At 41.0% G+C, this 26,886-nt stretch overlaps 1 protein-coding gene and 1 long non-coding RNA gene across 2 annotated transcripts in view; one reads left to right on the forward strand and one right to left on the reverse strand.

Annotated features, from left to right (window-relative positions):
* LOC120065882 (ankyrin repeat, SAM and basic leucine zipper domain-containing protein 1-like) overlaps window positions 1-26,886 on the forward strand; it is a 43,192-nt gene that overhangs the window by 4,515 nt on the left and 11,791 nt on the right. Inside the window, exons 3-4 of the mRNA XM_039016926.1 lie at window positions 326-448; window positions 2,139-2,250. Of these exons, the coding sequence (XP_038872854.1) occupies window positions 326-448; window positions 2,139-2,250 (235 nt within the window). The remainder of the gene's footprint in view (window positions 1-325; window positions 449-2,138; window positions 2,251-26,886) is intronic.
* On the reverse strand, window positions 7,051-14,438 carry LOC120066342. The gene is made up of 2 exons (XR_005478759.1): window positions 13,757-14,438; window positions 7,051-7,984 (listed from the first exon to the last, which is right to left on the reverse strand). It is a non-coding gene; the product is annotated as an uncharacterized LOC120066342 (long non-coding RNA).

Below are 26,886 nucleotides of genomic sequence, written 5' to 3' on the forward strand. Positions count from 1 at the left end.
TATATATATATTTATTCATATTTTTAGGGGTAGATCAGCTTTAATAATTCAGATTGTAGCTTCCATCAATGTAATTGTCATTTCCAATCCCCTGTATGTATGTATTTAAAAAACAAAACAACATTTTCCTTTATTATTTTCCCCTAACCCAACCACCCCTTCCCTAATTAGAGTAAACTAATGGACAACAACACTTAGGCTTCTACTTCCAGCTTATACATACTATATACATTTTACTGATCTGTGGTCTTTGTGCCTAGTAAAATAGCTAAGTGCTGTAACTCTGTATGGATTGGTTTAACCTTTCTAATCCCTGCCTTGTTAGGCCTGGATGTGGAGACAAGGCTGGGGTTTGAGTGGACACCGCTGATGTGTGCTGTGCACATGGCTCACTATGACATGGCCAAGCTGCTGCTGGACAGAGGGGCCAGCGCTAACTTCAGCAGAGGTAAGACCTGTCACATTATGTAAGCTGTATTCAATACCATGCCCTCACCAGCACTCCTGGTGCACTACAGGTGTGATGTGTTGCATTGTTTTTGAACAAAAGTACAGCCTTATTCTAACACAAGTTAATAGGCCTAAATGTTGAATCATTCCGCCAGGGAGTTATTTTTGGCACTTCATGGTTTTTCAGGGTTTCATAGACAGGTGTGTGATCTAGTATTTGACTCATTGCTGCCAGACTCTTTTACATCTTCCAGCTTATGCAAGTCTCTGCTTGTAGAATAGACTATCTGCTCTACCCACCTCTGTAGAGACCGAGAACTGAGAGCAATAAAGAGAATGCTCCCACTTACTACATCAGCCTGTCAAAACTAGGACCGATAGCGGGATCCTGAAACAGAACAGCCACAATGGACAAGGAAAGGAAGGAATTCTGTGATATCGAACGACACAAGCCTTGCTTGGTCAGACTGAATCTTCCCGTCCTCCGACGTGCCACTTTAGCTTTCCTTGATGAAGCGCACACACACACACACACACACACACACACACACACACACACTGCACTCGAAGCACACACATGCACACCAACGCGCACACGGTGATACAGAGTGACCCCCCCCACTTCTCACACCTTCTTTCAATTTCCACACGTGTCCCGGCCAAAGACTGGAGAGCGAATTAGAAGCATCGCCACATAGTTCATCTGCCATTACTTATTATCTATGACGTTAAAGAGGAACCGTCGAAAAACATGCTGCTAATCCGCCGGTGTGTTTTCAGTTTACAGCTCCGACTGTTTCATTCCTCTCGTCTTTCTCTCTATCTCTCGTGGAGAAATTGAATGCATCTGTTGTATTGGTGATCTTGGAAAGGGAGACGAGAGTTTAAGTCATGGATAGACTGAGGACAGTGCTACCACGTTGTTACAGGTGTCTCGGCTGTGTGTATGTTATTCCAGTCAGTACATACGACAGGGATGGTTGTGTACAATACGTGTGTGTGTGTGTGTGTGTGTGTGTGTGTGTGTGTGTTTACACACACCGTGGCGGCATCTGTTGCCAGAGGCTTTGAAAGGAAACAATCAAACGGGAGAGCGGCGGTCACTTCCTATTTTTTGTTTCTCCAAGAGAGAGAGAAAGAGAGGGGGAGGAATGCAGGAGTGATTGATAAAGCTGGTACACAGAGCGTGGTGCTGTCGTCATAGCACTAGGCCAACCCCAGACTTTTATTTATTTTCCCCGGTCCACTGCAGACGCAAACCGTCAGTCTGGTTGCAACTGCCCTCAATGATTGCTCCCACCTAAAACATACTCACAGACACATACACTCCACACACGCACACAGTCAGTCCATGCCGAAACAGGAAGACAATGCCACTGAAGTCAACCCCATAAAGAACACCACAGTTCCCGAATTAAGATAAAAGGATATCGATCACATCAACGTTCACAGGGCCAATTTCGAAATTCTATTTATTATGCTGTCTCCTCCTGCACTGTCTGGTGTGATGTCTGATTTCTTATTATTGTAATGACTATTGATTGAATGTCTAATGTGATGTTTTATCCATTGACATTGGTTTTGTTGTCATTGAAATGTGTCTAGTTAAATGATAGTCATGAGATTATGCATGGACTGAATATTCTGCCCCAGTACTAATGCTCTTTGTGTGTATGTGTGTCACATAGACCAGTACACTGTACTGATGGCTGCATGCACAGCTTCTGCCAGTGAGGACAAGATCGTCCAGTGTGTGGAGCTACTCTTGTCCAGAAACGCTGATCCCAACACATTCACCAGGTGTGCCTGTCTTTGTCTGTCATGTTTTGAGTATCTCTGTGTGGATTTTATAGTGGAATTTCATCATAAGACATGGTACATTTTATACTCTGTAGCACAGGGACTGATATGGGCTCCGGAGTGGCGCAGCGGTCTAAGGCACTGCATCTCAGTGCAAGAGGCATCACTACAGTCCATGGTTCGAATCCAGGCTGTATCACATCCGGCCGTGATTGAGAGTCCCATAGGGCAGTGCACAATTGGCCCGGCGTCGTCTGGGTTTGGCCGGGGTAGGACGTCATTATAAATAAGAATTTGTTCTTAACTGACTTGCCTAGTTAAAAAGGTTAAATTAAAAATTAAACAATATAATATAGCCTCCGATGGCCAAGCTTGTGAAACACTACTACAGTATGTATTTCCTTTTAGCCACAGGTCCACACTGTTATGTTGGCATCGCATAATAGACGTGAACAGCAACATGTTATTACATTCATTAAGGGTTAGAGTTCCCATTCATCCACTGTTTTATTCATTTAGACATGATTTACTGTGATGGAATGTACCAGGACTGAAGCAGTGTTTCCTGTTGCCTGGCACCATGTCTTGACCCTGGCTTTGACCACCTTGTGACATTCTCCTGTGCTGTCCAGTGTCCCTGTTCACCACTATACCACTTGGAGTACAGTGTGTGTTTGTACAGTGTGTGTTTGTCTCAGTACAGTGTGTGTTGGTCTGCGTTTATCTTTTGTGTGGAATGCCCTGTTATGGCATTTGCATGCACACATACCCAGATCCCCTTCAGACAGACAATAAACACAGAGCAGGCGGGGAGAAGGACTAAACAAGAGTAAAAGAAGCCCTCCTCCACACCACCTAAACTCACTGTACTGCCTGATGCTGCCCAGACACAGAGGGAGGGAGGGAGCGAGGGAGGGAGCGAGCGAGGGAGGGAGGGAGGATTCTGGAACCACTTACCCGTTGTCATTATCGCTGGACATTTCTCATGGCAAGCCAAGGAGAAAGCCCCGAACTTAGCCTTCTCCCCTCCACCTCCATTGCCCTTCGCCCACCCCTCACAAACTCTCCGCCACCCTAGTCTCATGCCGTTGCCCTCCTACACACACACACCGTCCAGAAAGCGAGTGAGAGCAGGCGGTAGGAAATTGATTGTTTCCTCTCCAGACAAAATATTTGAAGAACGGTAACGAGAGACAGAAGGGATGTGGACGAGAAAAAAGGGGGGAAGAACGGAGTTAGAGCAACAGGAGGAGAAGAAAGAGGATCAGGGGTTCTTGTGGGTAGAGAGGTATGGCCTTAACCTCTGAGTATTTGACCAGCAATTCACACCAGATGCATTTCTTTCCCTCAGCATCATAAACAAATGAACCTTTAAAGATGGTGTGTTTGTTCAGGAGCAAGATGTGGGGTCCAGTCTCTCAGCCTACAGCAGGGATCATCAACTACATCATTTTCTTTCTTGAGTGGATGGTCAGGGGGCCGGAACATAATTTCAGATAATTTGTAGACTGCAAATTGACTGCAAGAAGCCCAAACAGATATAATATTTGACTAAAACATAACCTTTTCAAATCTTGCTTACATTTATATATTATGCGTGGGAATACTTTGGAACAGATGTCCAAAATACTAATAATTTGGAGCTGATTTTCTTATATATTTTTTAAATATATGTATATATTTTGCTCAGAACTTAGGAGGGCCATATAAAATCAGTTTGGGAACCCTGGCCTACAATAACCTGGATCATTGGATGGTGCAGCAAAGTGAGGTCCTTTTGCATACACAATATTACATACACTGAGTATACCACACATTAGAAACACCTTCCTAATATTGAGTTATACCCCGTTTGCCCTCAGAACAGCCTCAATTCATGGGGGCATGGACTCTACAAGGTGTCAAGTGTTCCACAGGGATGCTGGCCCATGTTGACTCCAATGCTTCCCACAGTTGTGTCAAGTTGGCTGGATGTCATTTGGGTGGTGGACCATTACTAATACACAGGAAACTGTTGAGTGTGAAAAATCCAGCAGTGTTAGTACTTGACACAAACCAGTGCGCCTGGCACCTACTACCATACCCCATTCAAAGGCACTTAAATCTTTTGTCTTTGCCATTCACCCTCAATGGCACAAATACACAATGTCTCAAGCCTTAAAAATCCTTCTGTAACCTGTCTCCTCCCCTTCATCTCTGTGTGTGTGTCTGTGTCTGTGTCTATGTCTGTGTGCGAGACATCAATAGAGGATCATAGGTTTCACCTGGTCAGTCTATAAATGGAAAGAGCAGGTGTTATGATCACATCTCTGGTTTGTCCTCTACTGTGTCTGTCCTCTGCGTCCTCTACTGTGTCTGTCCTCTGGCTTTTGAATAACAGGTGAAAAGTCGAGCCTTTTCCTCCAGCCTATACATTTACATTTAAGTCATTTAGCAGACGCTCTTATCCAGAGCGACTTACATTTAACCTTTATTTAACTAGGCAAGTCAGTTAAGAACAAACTCTTATTTTCAATGACGGCCTAGGAACAGTGGGTTAACTGCCTTGTTCAGGGGCAGAACGACAGATTTGTACCTTGTCAGCTCGGGGATTTGAACTTGCAACCTTTCGGTTACTAGCCCAACGCTCTAACCACTAGGCTACCCTGCCGCCCAGGGTAGCCTAGTGACCTATAGACCTGTCAGTTGGATAAGAGCTGGAAATCAGTTTCAGCTGAAACCTTTGAGGAGATAAGGACTGTTTGGGATGCAGGATGAGAGTAGGCAGCCTGTGTGGTGTGGTCATCCTCTCCAGAGGTTATGAACAGGATATGTACTGATTATAACCTGTCACAATGGTTTCATAGGAAGGGGAGTTTGATCGTTTTATCTAGTATGGTTGTTTTATCTCTCGAGGCCATTGTTCTCAGAGTTGTGACGTCGGAGTTGTGTTTGCTCAAAACCGTCTACGTATCGATTCTCTGCTCATTTGGAACTGGTGATGAAAAACGCATACAGTACAAACACACACCACCCTTCACTCTCTGGCTGTACCCCACTGTGAGCCAATGACCTTGTCACCGGTTTGCCACTGAGACCAATACCTTGGGAAAAACAGGTTTGGCCTGTCTCCTGTGCTCAGAGGATTGAAAAATGGAATACCTGGAATGTGTTAGCATGATAGATTACTACGCCCCGACTCACCTAGGTCTAGATGTCACCAATACACACAGATTTACAAACTCTCTCTCTCACACACACATCCTCCCTCTGTGTCCCTGGGAAACGTCACATATTGTGATGAATGGCCACAGGCCATTCCCACACCTCTGGATTGATGCAGTTTCTCACCCTCTGTTCTGTCAGTGTCGGGTGATTTAAAGTTGAATTGTGTCAGTGGTTGACACTTGCCGTTTTTTTGCTCAACACAATAGGATGGGTAACCAATGGCATGGGCTGCCTCACTCTTGCCCCCAAAATATTGTGTTTTGGGAAGGGGGGCCGAGTGAAAAAGTTTAAGAACTGACCTAGAGCACGGTTTCTCAAACTCTGTCCTGCCCCCCCTGGGTGCATGTTTTGGTTTTTTGCCCTAGCACCACACAGCTAATTCAAATAACCAATTCAAGCTTTGACTATTTGAATCAGCTGTGTAGTGCTACGGTAGAAACCAAAACGTGCACCCAGGGGGCCCCAGGACAGAGTTTGGGACTGACCTAGAAGACAGCTTATTTGGGCCAAACAGTGTGGTGAACCACTAAGTAATACAGTACTTACAGTAATTGTTTAACTTATTGTAACTTACAGTAAGTAGTCTATGTTTTATGTTACCCTAGAGGTGTCAAAGCCAAGCGCTGCATTGTGGAAAATGTTCTCCCTTACAGCATGTTTCCATAGAGAATGTAACCTGGGCAGGTCTGCTGTAGCTGGTCACTCAAGAGTTGAGGGCTTGGTGTCTGTCTCCCTCCAGTGGTTTCAAGTGTTTTAAAGCTGTTCTACCAATCATTCATTCTTTCTTACCTAGATAGGCAGAAGACAAATTGAGATTGGGAGAAGAAAAATGTTTGTTTCTTTAAAAAATGGACAAACTATCTATTCTATTCCATTTTATTCTTGGATGTCCAATCAAAAGCATATTTTGGCCAATGGGTAAAATAGTGTTAATTGTGTAGATAATCCTATAAGAAAGCCATTGGTCCAAACCTCATGTCTCTTTATTGGAATTTTTACCCTTATAGGATGGCCAGAATTAGGGTGACTAAATCAATGGAGGCCAGATACAGTGCATTCGGAAAGTATTCAGACCCCTTGAATCTTTCCACATTTTGTTACATTACAGCCTTATTCTAAAATTGATTAATTTGTTTCCTCAATCTCAATACCCCATAATTACAAAGCGAAAACCGGTTATTTACTTAAGTATTCAGACCCTTTACTCAGTACTTTGTTGAAGGACCTTTAGCAGCTTCGAGTCTTCTTGGGTATGACGCTACAAGCTTGGCACACCTGTATTTGGGGAGTTTCTCCCATTCTTCTCTGCAGAACCTCAAGCTCTATCAGGTTGGATGGGGAGCGTCGCTGCACAGCTATTTAAAATCAAATGTTATTTGTCACACGCTCCGAATACAACAGGTGTAGACCTTATAGTGATATGCTTAATTACAAGCCCTTAACTGTTAGCAGATGATGTTACTCCTCAATAACACAGACCCCAAAGCTTGATGTTACTCCTCAATAACACAGACCCCAAAGCTTGATGTTACTCCTCAATAACAGACCCCAAAGCTTGATATTACTCTTCAATAACACAGACCCCAAAGCAGATCAGGGGGAGGAAAATGGGTTTATTCTTATTCAAAGAGGACGAATCATGCAGGGAGGTAGATGGTAGATATTCATGCTCCCCTGTCCTCAGTGATTCTCTCCCCAGAAAAAATAATAATTTTATATGTCATTTATAACCCACCACCCTAGCCTGTGGCTGACCAATTAGAAGTCCTTGCAGTACAACTGGGCCAATGGCCAAATAAAAAGTATCCTGCTCTAAACTCAGACAAATGAAAACATAGCACACGTAGCTTTGAGTTCAGGACTGACTTTCCTAACAGATTCTAAACAGATGTTGAAACTGATAAACAACTATTTCCATTGATCGTTAATTCTAGTCCTCTCATCCTCTGCGTTGTGTATTTATCTTCGACATATTCTTACAGTCCCTAGACAATTTTAAAAAGAAATATACTTGCAATGTATATTTCGAAAACAATAGAAAACATGAAAAAATCAAATGGCATAAAATCATTCACATTAAACACCTTGCATTTCTATAAAACACAAAGGGAATATTTTACTTGCTGTTACAATAAGAAATATATTTCTAACAAAGTTATAGAAAATAAGTATTAACAGGTGTAATGATGATGTCCCTACCACATCCTGTATTAGAAGGAAACTCGCACACAAAATTATTGTCAAGACAATAATATTCAAACGTCCTATTGGCAAGGTATTCATTCACCAAGTCTTTTAAGTGATCATCTCTTCCACACTGGCATCAGTCCCACATAGATAACTGTTAGAAATTATGTTCTGACATTCTGCCGATAGTGAGGAATTCTTCCATTCTAATTTTTCTTCCGTTCCACTAGTTGATAAGGACTTCTCTAATGAACACTTCATCTGTGATCTTGTATCGTTTCAGGTACAGTCCTTGGGTCCAGGGATATTGCTTAAGCTTCAGATGGATGATTCTCATAGCCTGTAACGAAGGAAACAAAAAAGTGAAAGTAGCATATCCTGGTTTCAAGAGAAATTGGTATTTCACATAGATTTCCCTAAGTAAGCATGTCCCGATTTTCATGAAAAAGTTGGGCATTTCACCTAGATATCCCTAATATGACGACTGCGGTGAACAACAAATACAACATACAAGCTTATCCGGTTCTGATCATCTTACTATGCTTCTTCACCCGAGATTGGGCCCCAATTGCTAATCAATCAGTTATTTTATTCTCCAGGCTCCGCTTTGTCATCAAATGGAAAACCTTGCAATGAGTAACATGTATCCATCGTGATTTTCCCTGGACTTTTACTGCTGACCTCATGACAAAAAATTGATAAGGACCTTCCTATTTTGGCCCTAATGTGTCTGTTACATCTTTTTATTTTTTATTTACCGTCACCCACTGTCCTGGTACTACGTTATGTCCCCCCTCGGGACTTATTCCCCACACCTCTTTTACTTGTCTTTCTGCTTCCCCTACTGCATTAGTTGTATGCAATAGTTAAGCATTGTGTCACTCATAAAGTGAACGTCTGCTTTTCTCAAATCTAACGTGCCTGGTAGTGACATGGGTCAACCTGTGACGAGCTCAAACGGACTCAACCCTGTGGTTTTGTTATGTGTTGCTCGTATACACATAATACCTTAGGCAATGCTTCCGGCCATGCCATCCCTTCTTGAATTGTTCAATGTAGAGTCAAGTTGCAAAATAACATCAAGGCCTAAAATAGGTTGTTCAAATGAGCCTATCCACACCCCTGCATCAATCTTCATTGGACCAATAGAAATTGCTAATGGTTTGTTTGATAACTGTCTCCCACCCACTCCTGTCGCTCTCATCTTCTTGCCCGTGTACTGAGGACTTACAGTTGAAGTCGGAAGTTTACATAGGTTGGACTCATTAAAACTCGTTTTTCAACCACCACCAATTTCTTGTTTAACAAACTATAGTTTTGGCAGGTTGGTTAGGACATCTACTTTGTGCGTGACACAAGTAATTTTTCCAACAATTGTTTACAGACAAATTATTTCACTTATAATTCACTGTATCACAATTCCAGTGGGTCAGAAGTTTACATACACTAAGTTGACTGTGCCTTTAAACAGCTTGGAAAATACCAGAAAATGATGTCATGGCTTTAGAAGCTTTTGATAGGCTAATTGACATAGTTTGAGTCAATTGGAGGTGTACCTGTGGATGTATTTCTAGGCCTACCTTCAAACTCAGTGCCTCTTTGCTTGACATCATGGGAAAATCTAAAGAAATCAGCCCCAAAAAAAACTATTGTAGACCTCCACAAATCTGGTTCATCCTTGGGAGCAATTTCCAAATGTCTGAAGGTACCACGTTCATCTGTACAAACAATAGTACGCAAGTATGAACACCATGGGACCACGCAGCCGTATTACCGCTCGGGAAGGAGACGCGTTCTGTCTCCTAGAGATGACCGTGCTTTGGTGTGAAAAGTGCAAATCAATCCCAGAACAACAGCAAAGGACCTTGTGAAGATGCTGGATGAAACTGGTACAAAAGTATCTATATCCACAGTAAAACGAGTCCTATATCGTCATAACCTGAAAAACCACTCAGCAAGGAAGAAGCCACTGCTCCAAAACCGCCATTAAAAAGCCAGACTACGGTTTGCAACTGGGGACAAAGATCGTACTTTTTGGAGAATGTCCTCTGGTCTGATGAAACAAAAATAGAACTGTTTGGCCATAATGACCATCGTCATGTTTGGAGGAAAAAGGGGGAGGCTTGCAAGCCGAAGAATACCATCCCAACCGTGAGGCACGGGGATGGCAGCATCATGTTGTGGGGGTGCTTTGCTGCAGCAGGGACTGGTGCACTTCACAAAATAGATAGCATCATGAGGCAGGAAAATGATGTGGATATATTGAAGCAACATCTCAAGACATCAGTCAGGAAGTTAAAGCTTGGTTGCAAATGGGTCTTCCAAATGGACAATGACCCCAAGCATATTTCCAAAGTTGTGGCAAAATGGCTTAACTTCTTGACACTAGGGGGGCGCCATTTCGACTTTGTAAAAATTCGTTCCCAAATTAAACTGCCTCGTACTCAATTCTTGCTCGTACAATATGCATATTATTATTACTATTGGATAGAAAACACTCTAGTTTCTAAAACCGTTTGAATTATTTCTCTGAGTGAAACAGAACTCATTCTGCAGCACATTTCCTGTCAGGGAGGGAGATTTCAGAAATCGAGGTCCCTGTTCTGAGGTCAGTTTATAAGTCCCCATGTAAGCCATCGGGCTACATGCACTGCATACGCCTTCCTCTAGATGTCAGTAAGCGGGGAGAATTTGAATGGAGTGGATTGCGCAATCTGGGGCCCTATATAAGACCGTGGAACGGAAGTACCGTTCTTTTCAACGGGGCGCCTGGCGCAGCAGGGACATCAGTGGCCTCCTGCAAAGCTTTCGTTTTAGCAGTTCTATATCTCCGGTCATGTTTTTATTCGTTATAGTTGTTAAAGACATCATAAGGTAGTTAATTTAAACCGACTTATAGCAGTTTATATCAGTTTATTGCGATTTTCCTGGATTTCTTTGTGATGCGCTTTCACGAGTTGGACACCTCTCCAGTGGGTGGCTATCGTTAGCTGCTATTTCCACATGAGAAGAGGACATCTTTCAACCAAAAGACGATTGTTCTGGAGAAAGGACACCTTGCCCAAGATTCTGATGGAAGCTCGGCAAATAGTAAGCAATCTTTATGTTGTTAATTCGTATTTATGTTGACAAATGTCAAATAATAATTCCGCCATGAATTTCGGTGCGGTCTCGCTTTAGCGCACGCTGTATGCTGAAGTAACGTTAATTTTAAAAATGTAACACAGCGATTGCATTAAGAACTAATTTGTCTTTCATTTGCTGTCCAACTTGTATTTTTTAGTCAAGTTTATGAATAGTTTTCGATTAGAATAGGTGCCTCTCCAAGATGGCGCCGGACAGATTGCTTGAAGTTTTGGCCACTAATCACATTGTATAACCACGATTTGTGCCGCGAACAAACTCTATATGCATTGTGTAATATGATGTTATAGGACTGTCATCTGAAGAATTCTGAGAAGGTTAGTGAAAAAATTAATATATTTTGGTGGTTTATACGTTATCGCTATTTTTGGCTTGAATCAATGCTGTTGTGATGTTTGCTATTGTGGTAAGCTAATATAACGCTATATTGTGTTTTCGCTGTAAAACACTTAGAAAATCTGAAATATTGCCTGGATTCACAAGATCTGTGTCTTTCATTTGCTGTACGCTGTGTATTTTTAAGAAATGTTTTATGATGAGTAATTAGGTAATACACGATGGTCTCTGTAGTTATTCTAGTCGCTTTGGTGAGAGTTGTGATGGTGGCTGCAATGGTAAACTATGATTTATACCTGAAATATGCAAATTTTTCTAACAAAACATATGCTATACAATAAATATGTTATCAGACTGTCATCTGATGAAGTTGTTTCTTGGTTAGTGGCTATTTATATCTTTATTTGGTCGAATTTGTGATAGCTACTGATGCAGTAAAAAAATGGTGGAGTAAGAAAAGTGGTGTCTTTTGCTAACGTGGTTAGCTAATAGATTTACATATTGTGTCTTCCCTGTAAAACATTTTAAAAATCAGAAATGATGGCTGGATTCACAAGATGTGTATCTTTCATTTGGTGTCTTGGACTTGTGATTTCATGAACATTTTATTATATGATATCCCTGTGGCTTTAGGCTAAGCTATGCTAGTCAGCTTTTTTGATGGGGGGGATCCCGGATCCGGGTTTGTGAGGCGTTAGAGGTTAAGGACAACAAAGTCAAGGTATTGGAGTGGCCATCACAAAGCCCTGACCTCAATCCTATAGAACATTTGTGGGCAGAACTGAAAAAGCATGTGCGAGCAAGGAAGCCTACAAACCTGACTCAGTTACACCAGCTCTGTCAGGAGGAATAGGACAAAATTCACCCAAATTATTGTGGGAAGCTTGTGGGAGGCTACCCAAAACGTTTGACCCAAGTTAAACAATTTAAAGGCAATGTTACCAAATACTAATTGAGTATATGTAAACTTCTGACCCACTGGGAATGTGATGAAAGAAATAAAATCTGAAATAAATCATAAAATTAAATCATAAAATAAATCATCCTAACTAACCTAAGACAGGGAATTTTTACTCGGATTGAATGTCAGGAATTGGGAAAAACTGAGTTTTTAAATGTATTTGGCTAAGGTGTATGTAAACTTCCGAATTCAATTGTATATGTTTTGCATAGATATGGGCAATACAGTGACTTCAGCATCCGTATCTACTGCAAAGTTGTTAACCATCATGTTCACATATTCCATCCGATTTCATATGTACACCAGCTGAGATGGAACGTAAGAGGGGGTCTATAAGTTTCCCTCCACAGCATCCAGCAAACTCTGCTGCTGAGCCGGAGAGAGCTTCTTAAATTTCTGCATCAGCTTTGTGTTGTTGGGGCTGTCTTGATTCCATTTTCCCTTAGACCCTGCTTCTCCCTTAGACCCCGCCATTCCTCATAAGAACACATTTTCTTTTCCGACATTCTCGTTGCCAGTGACCAGATATCCCGCAATAATGACATACACCAGGTTTCTCATCTGCTGAACGAATAATGTTGTTGGTTTCACTTGGAACCTGCACAACTCTGATACCCACGTCTCGTGGATGCTTCAAAGTTTTTGACCATTCATCCAACTGTTTTGGAGATGCTGATTTATGTGTGATTACTGGCACCGGAGGTTTGTCTTTACTACCTTTTACAGCCTATGTTCGGGTTGGCCTAAGACATTGTTCATCACTGCTGTCAGAATCTGTTGACTCAAAGCCAGGCAATGCTGACCAGATGCTTGAAACCCGATCATCCTTGCGCAACTCAGTGTGAGGGTAGATTGAGGGAACAAAGGGTCCACTTGTTGGAGCCAAGTCTGTTTTTACAACCCTCTCCTGTAATTGTTGAATCTCTTCTCTCAAGGTTTTTCTGTTCACCAAGAGCTTTCAAACTATCCTTATCTCTCTGCAATGCCCTGTCATGATTCTCCAGAAATAATTTCTCATCCTGTTTTCTTACTTTGGTTAGAACAGTTAAAGACCATATTTCTTTGGTCAACGAGTTAGACATCATCTGTATTTTTCCCCAAGCTTTTTGTCAGACAGATTCCATATTCCATCTTTGTCAACAATGACGGAATATTTATTTATCTTGCATACACTTCTCTACTTTGAAATGGTTCTTCATATCACTAGACAGTGAATGTAAAATATTTTTCATGGTGGGTGATAACCTTCAATCTGGATAATAACACAAAACAAATCTTAAGACTAGAGAAATTTATCGACAAATATTACGAAAACAAGCAACACCCAAACATGACAGAGTAAGACAGGGGAACTGATTTCAAAACGAAAACATGACTCTTCTACAGACAGACAATTGAATAATTTCACCACCGGGGATGGTAAAGGTCGAAACCAATCTGTTAAAATCAATAAATGACAAACTGGGTATACTTGAATTAGTCAGTAAGGATATAAAAGAGTTGAAGGCAAGCCTCGAGATGAGTGATGAAAAAGCTGCGACATTGGAGAAGGAAACAAACAAGCTAAAAGTGACAGTCAATAGGATTGAAACCGAAGTGAATGAACACCGTTCTGAGAGAAGCCTTACTTGGCATACAGACTAGATCCATGAGAGAGAATCTGGTACTTACAGGTATCCAAGAGAAAGAAGTTCCTGAATCTGTAGTTAGAGAGTTCTTCCTTACAGCGCTTTAGATTCCACGCGAAGCTATCGACAAAATCCAACTCGAACGTGTACACCTATTCGGACAAAGAGGGCAGAGGTATGAACACCCAATCGTTGCCAAATTTGCTTAATTTAAAGATAAAATAATGGTTTAAAGCCTGGGTAAAAGACTTGCTGGGACCGAAATTGCCATGAATGACCAGTTTCCAAAGGAAATTGCAAGTATAAATTTCTTATAGATGAGGAAAATAATGAAACACAATTCTATCCCGGTTATGGATTGTAATAATACAATAAAAAATATAGCTTTTCTATACATCTTCAAATATAACTAAGTGGAACACAAAAGCACTAATTCAACACGGTGAAGATTAAAACTCAGTGAACAGAAGGCACAGTATGTGTGGATGGTGTGGTGTGGGTTTTTTGGGGGGGGAAAGTGTGGCGTTGAGTGAGAAAGGAAATGGTTTCATATCTCAGAACCAATGTATTGCTGTGAGCGGGGTGTGAGGGAGCTTTCAGTGTTGTTCAGATGATGGAAATACTTTTTATAATGAATTATATGTCTTATTTATTTATTGTCCTATCATGGTGGAACAGTGTTTTAAAATAAATTATGGGCCTGCGGTATGTATGTATGCAGTCAAAATGTGGTCAGAGACCTAGAGCAGCACTGCCCCCTCAAGATTCTGAGCCTGCTTGGCAGGGTTGGACCTGCAAAGCCAAAGCCCCCTAAAGGGAGAGCATAATAAACAAGGAAATTCTCAAAGCTGCTAATGAGAACCTTGACGACCTTGTACCTAGCCGGTGGGGATTCCGGTGGGGTTCCCCCACCCAGGCAGTGGCAGTGCTGGCAACACTAGCTGCAGTAACCCATGGGGAGGGGGTCACACTCGGACATTCAGAGAGGGGGTATATTATTGTGGCACTGGTGGCACAAAATCAAAACAACCCAACCCGGGATGAGGAGGGCTTTTAGCGGGTGGCATAGTGGGGACCAATTGGAGGTTTACTTAGTAGCAATGCAAATATCATGATACAGCTATATAGTGGGGCGGCAGGGTAGCCTAGTGGTTAGAGCGTTGGGCTAGCAACCGAAAGGTTGCAAGTTCAAATCCCCGAGCTGACAAGGTACAAATCTGTCGTTCTGCCCCTGAACAAGGCAGTTAACCCACTGTTCCTAGGCCGTCATTGAAAATAAGAGTTTGTTCTTAACTGACTTGCCTAGTTAAATAAAAATAAAAAAAGGTTAAATATAAGTCGCTCTGGATAAGAGCGTCTGCTAAATGACTTAAATGTAAATGTAAATGTAGTCACTCAATCATCATAACTTTTTAATGGTACTTTACAAACAGAACTTTCAATTCTATTTATCAAAATATATCTCATTATGGTAAGTGGTGAAATAAGTATAGCCAGTTACAACTGTAATGGCTTAGCAGATAATAAGAAAAGACGATCAGTATTTACCTGGCTAAAAGAGAAGGAATATTCCATCTATTGTTTACAGGAAATGCATTCAACAATTTTAGATGACGTTTTGTGGAAAAAGGACTGCGGGGGCGAAATATATTTTTCCCATGGGCAAAGACATTCAAAAGGGGTGATGGTTTTAATTAACAGTAATTTTGATCCAAATGTGCAAATTGTCCAAACAGATCATCAAGGTAGATGGATTATTTTAAATATGTTATTGGACAATAAACAGATATGGCTTATTAACCTATACGGTCCAAATAATGATGATCCAAGCTTCTTTGACAATTTATCAACTCTACAAGCAACACTAGACTCATTATTATTATTATTATTATTATTATTATGGTGGGAGATTTTAATATGGTTTTAAATACCTCTATGGACGGGAAAGGAAATCACACTACAAACTATCACCTTCAGGCACTTAAGTAAATCATGAAGGTCATGGATATATTGGAATTAGTGGATATATATGGAGACTTAAATACCCTGACCTAGTGAGATATACATGGCGAAGGCTTAATCAAGCTAGTCGTCTTGACTACTTTCTTATGCCATTCTCTCTGGCACCAAAAGTTAAAGTGTTGATAGGGGACAGAATGCGGTCGGATCATCACATAATTGGCATATATCTTACTCTTACAGAATTTCCACGTGGTTGAGGATATTGGAAATTTAATCAAAGCCTACTAGATGATAAATTGTTTAGAACTGGGACAGAAGAATTTATAATGGACTTTTTCAGACATAACATAGGTACAGCAGATCCCCTTATTGTGTGGGACACTTTTAAATTAGCCTTTTAGAGGCCATGCAATTCAGTATTCATCTATAAAACAAAATAAATTCAGATCAAAAGAGTCCATATTAATAAAGGAAATTGAAGGACTAACAGTACAGTTGGATAGCAATAAAAACTGTACCATAGAGGCACAGAATAAGTTAGAGGAAAAAGAAATGGAGGAACTTATTCAAGAAAGATCTAGTGTAATATATTATAAAAATAAAGTGAACTGGATGGAATATAGGGAAAAATGCACCAAATTATTTTTCAATCTTCAATATAGAAATGCTACCAATTTTTTTTGAAACTTGTTACAAATGATGGAGTCACGCATGATTCACTGAATTATATTTGGAAAGAGGAAGTAAAGTACTTTAACAATATGTTTTCGTTTCAGCCTCCTCCATCTCCACTAATTGTATGGATTTTTCCCCTAATAATAATGTAAAATTAACATCTGTACAGAAAGACTCATGTGAAGGCCAAATTACAGAGGAGGAACTTCTTGATGCAATTAAAGCCTTTATGGCTGGGACAACTCCAGGGCTGGATGGCATACCAGTGGAGGTATACAAAACTTTTTTTGATATACTCAGTGGACCATTATTAGCATGATTTAACCACTCCTATATAAATGGTAGATTATCAGACACGCAACAAGAAGGTCTGATATCATTATTACTGAAACAGGACCCAAGTGGTATATATAAAGATCCAGTCCATTAAAGAAATTGGAGACCTCTGTGATGTGTTGTGATGCAAAAATCCTAGCAAAATGCTTGGGGCATAGTATTAAAAAAGTATTGTCAGATATTATTCATCCTAATCAGACAGTTTTTTTAATATGGACGATATATTGGAGATAATATAAGACAAATACTGGAAACAGTAGAATACTAAGAAATATCGGGGACACCAGGCCTGGTTTTCATAGCTGATTTTGAAAAGGCTTTTGATAAAGTACGACTGGTTTATATATAAATGCCTAGAATATTTCAATTTTGGGGAATCTCTTATAAAATGGGTTAAGTTTTATGTATAGTAACCTTAGGTGTAAAATAATAAATAATGGCTACATCTCAGAAAGTTTTAACCTCTCTAGGGTATGTGGGACGGTAGCGTCTCACCTCGTCAACAGCCAGTGAAACTGCAGGGCGCCAAATTCAAAACAACAGAAAACAAAACTTTACGGAAAAAGCAAACCATGCAATAATCTGAGTACGGCGCTCAGACGACAAATCAACCCAAAGAGATATCCGCCATGTTGGAGTCAACAGAAGTCAGAAATAGCATTATAAATATTCACTTACCTTTGATGATCTTCATCAGAATGCACTCCCAGGAATCCCAGTTCCACAATAAACGTTTGTTTTGTTCGATAATGTCCATCATTTATGTCCAAATTCCTCCTCGTTGTTTGTGCGTTCAGTACACAATCTAAACTCACAACGCGTGGAAGTCCAGCGGAAAGTAGGGACGAAAAGTCCAAAAAAGTTCCGTTAGTCCATAGAAACATGTCAAACCATGTATAGAATCAATCTTTAGGATGTTTTTAACATAAATCTTCAATAATGTTCCAACCGGAGAATTCCTTTGTCTTCAGAAATGCGATGGAACGCAGCTAACTCTCACATGAACGTGCATGGTCAGCTCGTGGCACTCTGGGAGAGACCTTACTCAATCTCCTCTCATTCGCCCCCACTTCACAGTAGAAGCATCAAACAAGGTTCTAAAGACTGTTGACATCTAGTGGAAGCCTTAGGAAGTGCAACATGACCCCATTTCCACTGTATCTTGGATAAGCAAAGAGTTGAAAACCTACAAACCTCAGATTTCCCACTTCCTGGTTGGATTTTTTCTCAGGTTTTCACCTGCCATATGAGTTCTGTTATACTCACAGACATCATTCAAACAGTTTTAGAAACTTCAGAGTGTTTTCTATCCAAATCCACTAATAATATGCATATCCTAGGATCTGGGCCTGAGTAGCAGGCAGTTTACACTGGGCACGCTTTTCATCCGGACGTGAAAATACTGGCCCCTACCCCAAAGAAGTTAAACTATCTAGAGGAGTAAAACAAGGTTGTCCACTATCGGCAGATCTATTTATTATTGATATCGAAATGTTAGCTGTTAAAATTAGATCAAACAATAATATTTAGGGATTAGAAATCCGTTGCTTAAAAACTAAGGTGTCATTGTACGCTGGTGATTCGTGATTCACCACAATTAGAATCCACGGCCTCATAGAGGATCTAGATACTTTTGCTATCCTCTCTGGATTAAAACCAAATGATGATAAGTGTACTATATTATGTATTGGCTCACTAAAAAATTCAAATTTTATATTACCATGTAGTTTACCAATTAAATGGTCTGACGGAGATGTGGACATACTTGGTAAACAAATCCCAAAATAAAGAAATGATCTCACTCCAATAAATTTTTATAGAAAGTTAGCAAAAATAGATAAGATCTTGCTACCATGGAAAGGAAAATACCTGTCTATTTGTGGAAAAACTCCCTGATTTTAACTCCTTAGTTATATCACAGTTTACCTATTTGCTTATGGTTTTGCCTACACCTAGTGACCTGCATTTTAAATTATATGAACAAAAAATATTCAATTTTATTTGGAATGGCAAGCCAGACAAAATTAAAAGGGCCAATTTATATAACGAATATGAGTTCGGAGGGCAGAAATGATTAAATATTAAAGCATTAGACATCTCACTAAAGGCATCAGGCATACAAAAGTTATACTTAAATCCATACTGGTTCTCTAGTAAATTGGTAGGGATGTCTCATCCTATGTTCAACAATGGCCTTTTTCCCTTTTCAGATTACACCTGCTCACTTTCGGGTTGTTTGAAAAGGAAATAATCTCCAAAATATCATTATTTTTAAAACAAGCCTTAGAATGTTGGTTGCAATTTCAGTTTAATCCACCTGAAAAGACAGAACAAATAATACAACAAATATTCTGGTTAAACTCAAGTATACTAATTGATTTTAAAAAAAAGTATCATTTTTGTGAATGATATCATAAATAGGACTGGTGGAGTTATATCACACATGCAGCTAACACAGACAAATAGAAATGTCGACTCTACCCAAAATTACAACCAACGCCGGATTCAAAACTTCAAATTTTTCAATATAAATTACTATACAAAATTCTTGCAACCAATAGAATGATATATATGGGGGATAGAGTCTTCCCAGCTCTGCAGATTTTGCTGTGAGGAGGCATAGTCATTAGATCATTTATTTTGGTATTGTCCATATGTAGCTCGTTTTTGGTCACAGGTCCAGGAATGGCTGAAGAATTGCAACATTTGCCTAGAACTAGCGCTGCAGATAGCAATACTGGGTGATTTGAAAAGCCATAGTCAATCAATCAATAATATAATAATTATTTTAGCAAAAATGTTTGTAAATTAAAAATAATCTGTACAAGCTATGAGAATAGAAAGGTTCAGTACTTTTGTCAAGCATCACAGCACAGTTGAAAAATATATGGCAAATAGAAATCCAAAATGGTGTTGAGAGATAGATGGGAGGGGTTGAATGGAGCTGAAGGGTGGGACTAATAACAAGATAACCAATGTAAAACATACGGGGTCTGTAAAATGTATATAGGTTCAGAAAGTTTGTGAAATAGCGCACTTACCAATAGAAATGAAACTGGATGGATATCAGAAATAGAGGAAGGACTAAAAACAAACAAAATATAACTGTTGTAAAAGAGATTGTGTCTGTAAAATGTGTATAATATGTATATACTGAAGGTAGAAGCCTAAGTGTTATTGTTTATTAGTTTACTCCAATTGGGGGAAGGGTGGTAGGGTTTGAGGGGAATAATAAAGGTATATTCTAAAAAAATAAAAAATAATATATATGTCTATAGGTATGTGTATATGTATGCATTTGTGTATATATATTTATAAAAACATATATATGGGGAATTGGAAATGATGCAGCCAATTACATTGATGGAAGCAACAATCGTTCTGCAATATTAAGCTGATCCACCCCTTAAAAAAATATATATATATTTTTCATGCTCGCTTCCGGAGGAGCTGTCCTGCCCTTTTCCAGAGTGGTTTTCTCACTTAACAATGACATTATATTAACTTCAAAAGTTGTATAGTATATATTTCTGTTTTATATATTTATTTAACCCCAAAAGATATCCCATTTTGAGGACTCAAACCTCTTCTAGAACACATTGCCTCTGTAGGGCCTGGCTACCCATAAAAACTTGTTCACTTCAAAAAGGCTTACATTAACCACACGTGTAAAAATTGCTACTCAACTAGCAACTCACTTCTATGCAACAAGAAGGTTTCACAAAAAGAAAGGACTCTAACCTTTTAATAGAGGACTTGAACCCCATAATGGAGAACAAAGGACTAAACTCTGTAATAGAACAAAGGTCTTGAACCCTTATACATCACAGATGCGTATTACTCATTGCATGCACTAATTTGAACCTGATTTGCTTCTTTTAAAATGATATTGGTCTAGACTCACCCAGCACTTATACCGTCAATCAGGAGATTAAGAGTTTGACTCCCCAAAGTGGGTTGCGCTCAGCCTTCTTTCTTTCTTCTGGATAAACACACAGTTAAGTTTTTCTTGTTGTTGAAAAATTCATCTGGGTCACGGCACCAAATGTTAGCACTTGATGTTACTCTTCAATAACACAGACCCCAAAGCAAATCAGGGGGAGGAAAATAGGTTTATTCTTATTCAAAGAGGACGAATCATGCTGGGAGGTAGATGTTCATGCTCCCCTGTCCTCAGTGATTCTACTCAGTGATTCTCTCCCCAGAACAACCCCCTAAGCATAGAAGTCGGCTTATAGGCTACATGGCCTGCGCGTAAATGTAGGCATATAAATGTGCCCATTTGGAGATCTGATTTTCTACACCTCAAGCCGCAAGCAAACAGTCTGTTTTTTACATCCATTGAGAATGACAATCATTCTTCAATGTATTTGTTTTTTCGCCCCAGCTCTCTCCCTTTCGATAACCACTCGGCATGAAAGGGAAAAATTCTATCCTCTGATTCAGTGGAAACGTCATAAAATAGGCCAACCTGATTACTTCTTATCCCTTGTGAAAGTAGCCTAGAGCTGTATCTGTCCCGAGCTCACTAACGTCGGAAAATTGAAGGCCCAGAATATTTTATACAATGTTGCACGGCGCTTCAGACCGGACCCAAGTTATTAATAGCTGATACAATGTTTGAAGTTCATTGCAGACAGGCAACGCGTAGCCAATGTAATTTATAGGATATTTATTTTTATCCGGATATTTTCTACCTGCAAGCTGCAATGTTTTTTTTTTTGTTGGCTTTATAGGCTATTTTTACATACTGTAGTTGGCAATGGCAATAGAAGTGACTTAGGTTTATCATTTTCATTTAGATTTGGATAGAATTTTGATTAACCACATGACAATGATTTTGAGAAGATGTTATTATAAATTAAATTAAACTGTTCCATGGAAATGTGCATATGAAAACCATAACTGGCACGCAGATCGGTTAAAATGGTAAGATAAATTGGCATTACACATGAGAAAGTTTGCCGACGACTCATGTAGCTTATTACCGGCAACTTCAGGAGAGGAACGGCAGAATCTACGAAAGCCAGTAGGAGTGGACATCTTGATCTCTGGCTCGCTCTTGAGTCATTTGTGTCTTATTCAATCAAACAGTGAGCTTACAGCATCCGACAAGCTCAATGCATATATAGTTGATTTTATTAAAACACATAGGTTTTGTCTATATATGTAAAAAAAAATACACAAACATGATGACCAATCGATTGGTCGAAAGAACAGACGACTTTCGGTTGACCACATTTTTTGGGGTCCGGGACAGCCCTACGATTTTGAGACATGACGTAGTATTTTCATGTTTTTTGTAGATTTCTCACGAAAACACGAGTATCTCTGTGAATTGTCAATGCAGCGATAAGCCTTTTAAATTTAATTCAGCTCGTGTCATGCTAATTTTGCTTTTTTGCGACCCGTGGAAACAACTCTGAAGATGACCACAAAAGGTAAAATCTTCAAGTTATGAGAAACCTGCACCGCTATGTCAACAGAGCTCGGTGCTTTTATCAGATGTATTAGGTTACTTAAACTGACTTTTGCGATATAATATTAATGATATGTTAAAGACCATTGCTGACTGCAGGAATGTCCACTGAACGATTCAGAACATCAATAATCATATTTCTCTAGGTAAAATGTATTATATAACATTTCCTTAAGTCTTCATACCCCTTGACTTATTCCACATTTTGTTAGTCTGAATTCAAAATTGTTTTTTAAAAATTTTATTCACACAATACCCCATAATGACATAGTGAAAACATGTTTTTAGAAATTTTTGAAAATGAAATACAGAAATATCTAATTTGCATTGAACAAAAATATAAACGCAACATGTAGTGTTGGTCTCATGTTTCATGAGCTGAAATAAGATCCCAGAAATTGTCCATACGCACAAAAATATTATTTCTCAGAAATAAAATGTGTTTACATCCCTGTTAGTGAGCATTTCTCTTTTGCCAAGATAACCCATCCACCTGACAGGTGTGGCATATCAAGATGCTTATTAAACAGCATGATAATAACACAGATGCACCTTGTGCTGGGTACAACAAAAGGCTGCTATAAAATGTGCAGTTTTGTCACAAACACAATGCCACGGATGTCTCAAGTTTTGAGGAAGTGTGCAATTGGCATGCTGACTGCAGGAATGTCCACCAGAGCTTTTACCAGAGAATTGAATGTTAATTTCTCTACCATAAGCCTCCAACCGCAGACCACGTGTAACCACGCCAGCCCAGGACCACCACATACGGCTTCTTCAGCTGCGGGATTGTCGGAGACTAGCCACCCTTACATCTGATGAAAACGTGGGTTTGCACAACCGAAGAATTTCTGCACAGACTGTCAGAAACAGTTTTATTTCAATTGACTGATTTCCTTATATGAATTGTAAGTTAGTTAAGTCTTAGAAATTGTTGCGTTTTTATATTTTTGTTCAGTGTATACTGAACTTTGTAGAAGCACCTTTGGCATAGTCTCTAAGATCTTTCCACACCTGGGTTGTGTAACATTTGCCCATTTATTATTTTCAAAAATCTTCAAGCTCTGTCAGACAACCATTTTCAGGTCTTGCCATAGATTTGCAAGTAGATTTAAGTAAAAACTGTAACTCAGCCCCTCAAGAACATTCACTGTCTTCTTGGTAAACAACTCCAGTGTAGATGTGGCCTTGTTTTAGGTTATTGGCCTGCTGAAAGGTGATTTCATCTCCCAGTGTCTATTGGAAAGCAGACTGAACTAGGTTTGCCTGTGCTTAGCTCTATTCTGTAAAAAAAAAAATCCTGAAAAACTCCCTAGTCCTTAACGACTACAAGCATACCCATAACATGATGCAGCCACCACTATGCTTGAAAATATGGAGAGAGGGATTCGGGAGTGTATTGGAATAGCCCCAAACATAACACTTTATATTCAGAACAAAAGTTAATAGCTTTGCAATTTTGGGGGCAGTATGTAGTGCCTTGTTGCATGTTTTGGAATATTTTTATTCACTCAGTCAATTAAGTGGAGTAACTACAATGTTGATTCATCCTCAGTTGTCTCCTATCACAGCCATTAAAATCTGTAACTGTTTTAAAGTGACCATTCGCCTCATGGTGAAATCCTTGAGTGGTTTGCTTCCTCTCCGGCAACTGAGTTAGGAAGGGCGCCAGTATATAAAGCTCTTTAAGGAGCGGGACACTAATCCGGATGCTTATAAGAAGGCCTTCAGACGAACCATCAAACAGGAAAAGCGTCAATATACACTGCTCAAAAAAATAAAGGGAACACTTAAACAACGCAATGTAACTCCAAGTCAATCACACTTCTGTGAAATCAAACTGTCCACTTAGGAAGCAACACTGATTGACAATAAATTTCACATGCTGTTGTGCAAATGGAATAGACAAAAGGTGGAAATTATAGGCAATTAGCAAGACACCCCCAAAAAAGGAGTGATTCTGCAGGTGGTGACCACAGACCACTTCTCAGTTCCTATGCTTCCTGGCTGATGTTTTGGTCACTTTTGAATGCTGGCGGTGCTCTCACTCTAGTGGTAGCATGAGACGGAGTCTACAACCCACACAAGTGGCTCAGGTAGTGCAGTTCATCCAGGATGGCACATCAATGCGAGCTGTGGCAAAAAGGTTTGCTGTGTCTGTCAGCGTAGTGTCCAGAGCATGGAGGCGCTACCAGGAGACAGGCCAGTACATCAGGAGACGTGGAGGAGGCCGTAGGAGGGCAACAACCCAGCAGCAGGACCGCTACCTCCGCCTTTGTGCAAGGAGGTGCACTGCCAGCGCCCTGCAAAATGACCTCCAGCAGGCCACAAATGTGCATGTGTCTGCTCAAACGGTCAGAAACAGACTCCATGAGGGTGGTATGAGGGCCCGACGTCCACAGGTGGGGGTTGTGCTTACAGCCCAACACCGTGCAGGACGTTTGGCATTTGCCAGAGAACACCAAGATTGGCAAATTCGCCACTGGCGCCCTGTGCTCTTCACAGATGAAAGCAGGTTCACACTGAGCACATGAGCACATGTAACAGACGTGACAGAGTCTGGAGACGCCGTGGAGAACGTTCTGCTGCCTGCAACATCCTCCAGCATGACCGGTTTGGCGATGGGTCAGTCATGGTGTGGGGTGGCATTTCTTTGTGGGGCCGCACAGCCCTCCATGTGTTCGCCAGAGGTAGCCTGACTGCCAATAGGTACCGAGATGAGATCCTCAGACCCCTTGTGAGACCATATGCTGACACATGCACATTTGTGGCCTGCTGGAGGTCATTTTGCAGGGCGCTGGCAGTGCACCTCCTTGCACAAAGGCGGAGGTAGCGGTCCTGCTGCTGGGTTGTTGCCCTCCTACGGCCTCCTCCACGTCTCCTGATGTACTGGCCTGTCTCCTGGTAGCGCCTCCATGCTCTGGACACTACGCTGACAGACACAGCAAACCTCCTTGCCACAGCTCGCATTGATGTGCCATCCTGGATGAACTGCACTACCTGAGCCACTTGTGTGGGTTGTAGACTCCGTCTCATGCTACCACTAGAGTGAGAGCACCGCCAGCATTCAAAAGTGACCAAAACATCAGCCAGGAAGCATAGGAACTGAGAAGTGGTCTGTGATCACCACCTGCAGAATCACTCCTTTTTTGGGGGTGTCTTGCTAATTGCCTATAATTTCCACCTTTTGTCTATTCCATTTGCACAACAGCATGTGAAGTTTATTGTCAATCAGTGTTGCTTCCTAAGTGGACAGTTTGATTTCACAGAAGTGTGATTGACTTGGAGTTACATTGTGTTGTTTAAGTGTTCCCTTTATTTTTTTGAGCAGTGTAGGATTAAGATAGAGCCGGTGTAGTAGGATATAGACACTCGTCGGATGTGGCAGGGCTTGAAAACTACGGACTACAAAGGGAAAACCAGCCGCGAGCTGCCCAGTGACGCGAGCCTACCAGATGACCTACATTTGTTTTATGCTCGCTTCGAGACAAGCAACACTGAAACATGCATGAGAGCACCAGCTATTCTGGACGACTGTGATAATGCTCTCGGTAGCCGATGTGAGCAAAACCTTCAAACAGGTCAACATTCACAAAGCTGCGAGGCCAGACGGATTGCCAGGACGTGTACATGCGCGGACCAACTGGCAAGTGTCTTTGCTGACATTTTCAACCTCTCCCTGACCGAGTCTGTAATACCTACATGTTTCAAGCAGACCACCATAGTCCCTATGCCCAAGGAAGCGAAGGTAACCTGCCTAAATGATTACTGCCCCGTAGCACTCATGTCAGTAGCCATGAAGTGCTTTGAAAGGCATATCATGGCTCACATCAACAGCATCATCCTGGATACTCTAGACCCACTCCAATTCGCGTACCGCCCCAACAGATCCACATATGATGCCATCTCAATGCCCTTTCCCACCTGGGCAAAAGGAACACCTATGTGAGAATGCTGTTCATTGACTACAGCTCAGCGTTCAACACCATATTGCCCACAAAGCTCATCACTAAGCTAAAGACCCTGGGACAACACCTCCCTCTGTAACTGGATCCTGGACTTCCTGACAGGCCGTCCCCAGGTAGTAAGTGTAGGCAACCACACGTCTGCCACGCTGATCCTCAACACTGGGGTCCCACAGGGGTGCGTGTTTAGTCCCCTCCTGTACTCCCTGTTCACCCACAAGATTGTGAGCAAGACAAAGGAGCCAATCGTGGACTACAGGGAAAGGCGGGCCAAACAGGCCTCCATTACCATCGACAAGGCTGTAGTGGAGCGGGTCGAGAGTTTCAAGTTCCTTGGTGTCCACATCACCAACAAACTATCATGGTCCAAACACACCAAGACAGTCGTGAAGAGGGCACGACAACACCTTTTCCCCCACGGGAGACTGAAAATATTTGTCATGGGTCTCCAGATCCTGAAAAAGTTCTACAGCTGAACCGTTGAGAGCATCCGGACCGGTTGCATCACCGCCTGGTATGGCAATGCTCGTCATTTGACCATAAGGCGCTACAGAGGGTAGTGCGTACGGCCCAGTACATCACTGGGGCCATCCAGGACCTATATACTAGGCAGTGTCAGAGGAAAGCCCAAAAAATTGTCAAAGGCTCCAGTCACCCAAGTCTCACAGACTGTTCTCTATGCTACCGCACGGCAAGCGGTACCGGAGTGCCAAGTCTAGGACCAAAAGGCTCCTTAACAGCTTCTACGCCCAAGCC

Source organism: Salvelinus namaycush, chromosome 21 (assembly GCF_016432855.1).
Source record: "Salvelinus namaycush isolate Seneca chromosome 21, SaNama_1.0, whole genome shotgun sequence".
NCBI classification, from domain to species: domain Eukaryota; kingdom Metazoa; phylum Chordata; class Actinopteri; order Salmoniformes; family Salmonidae; genus Salvelinus; species Salvelinus namaycush.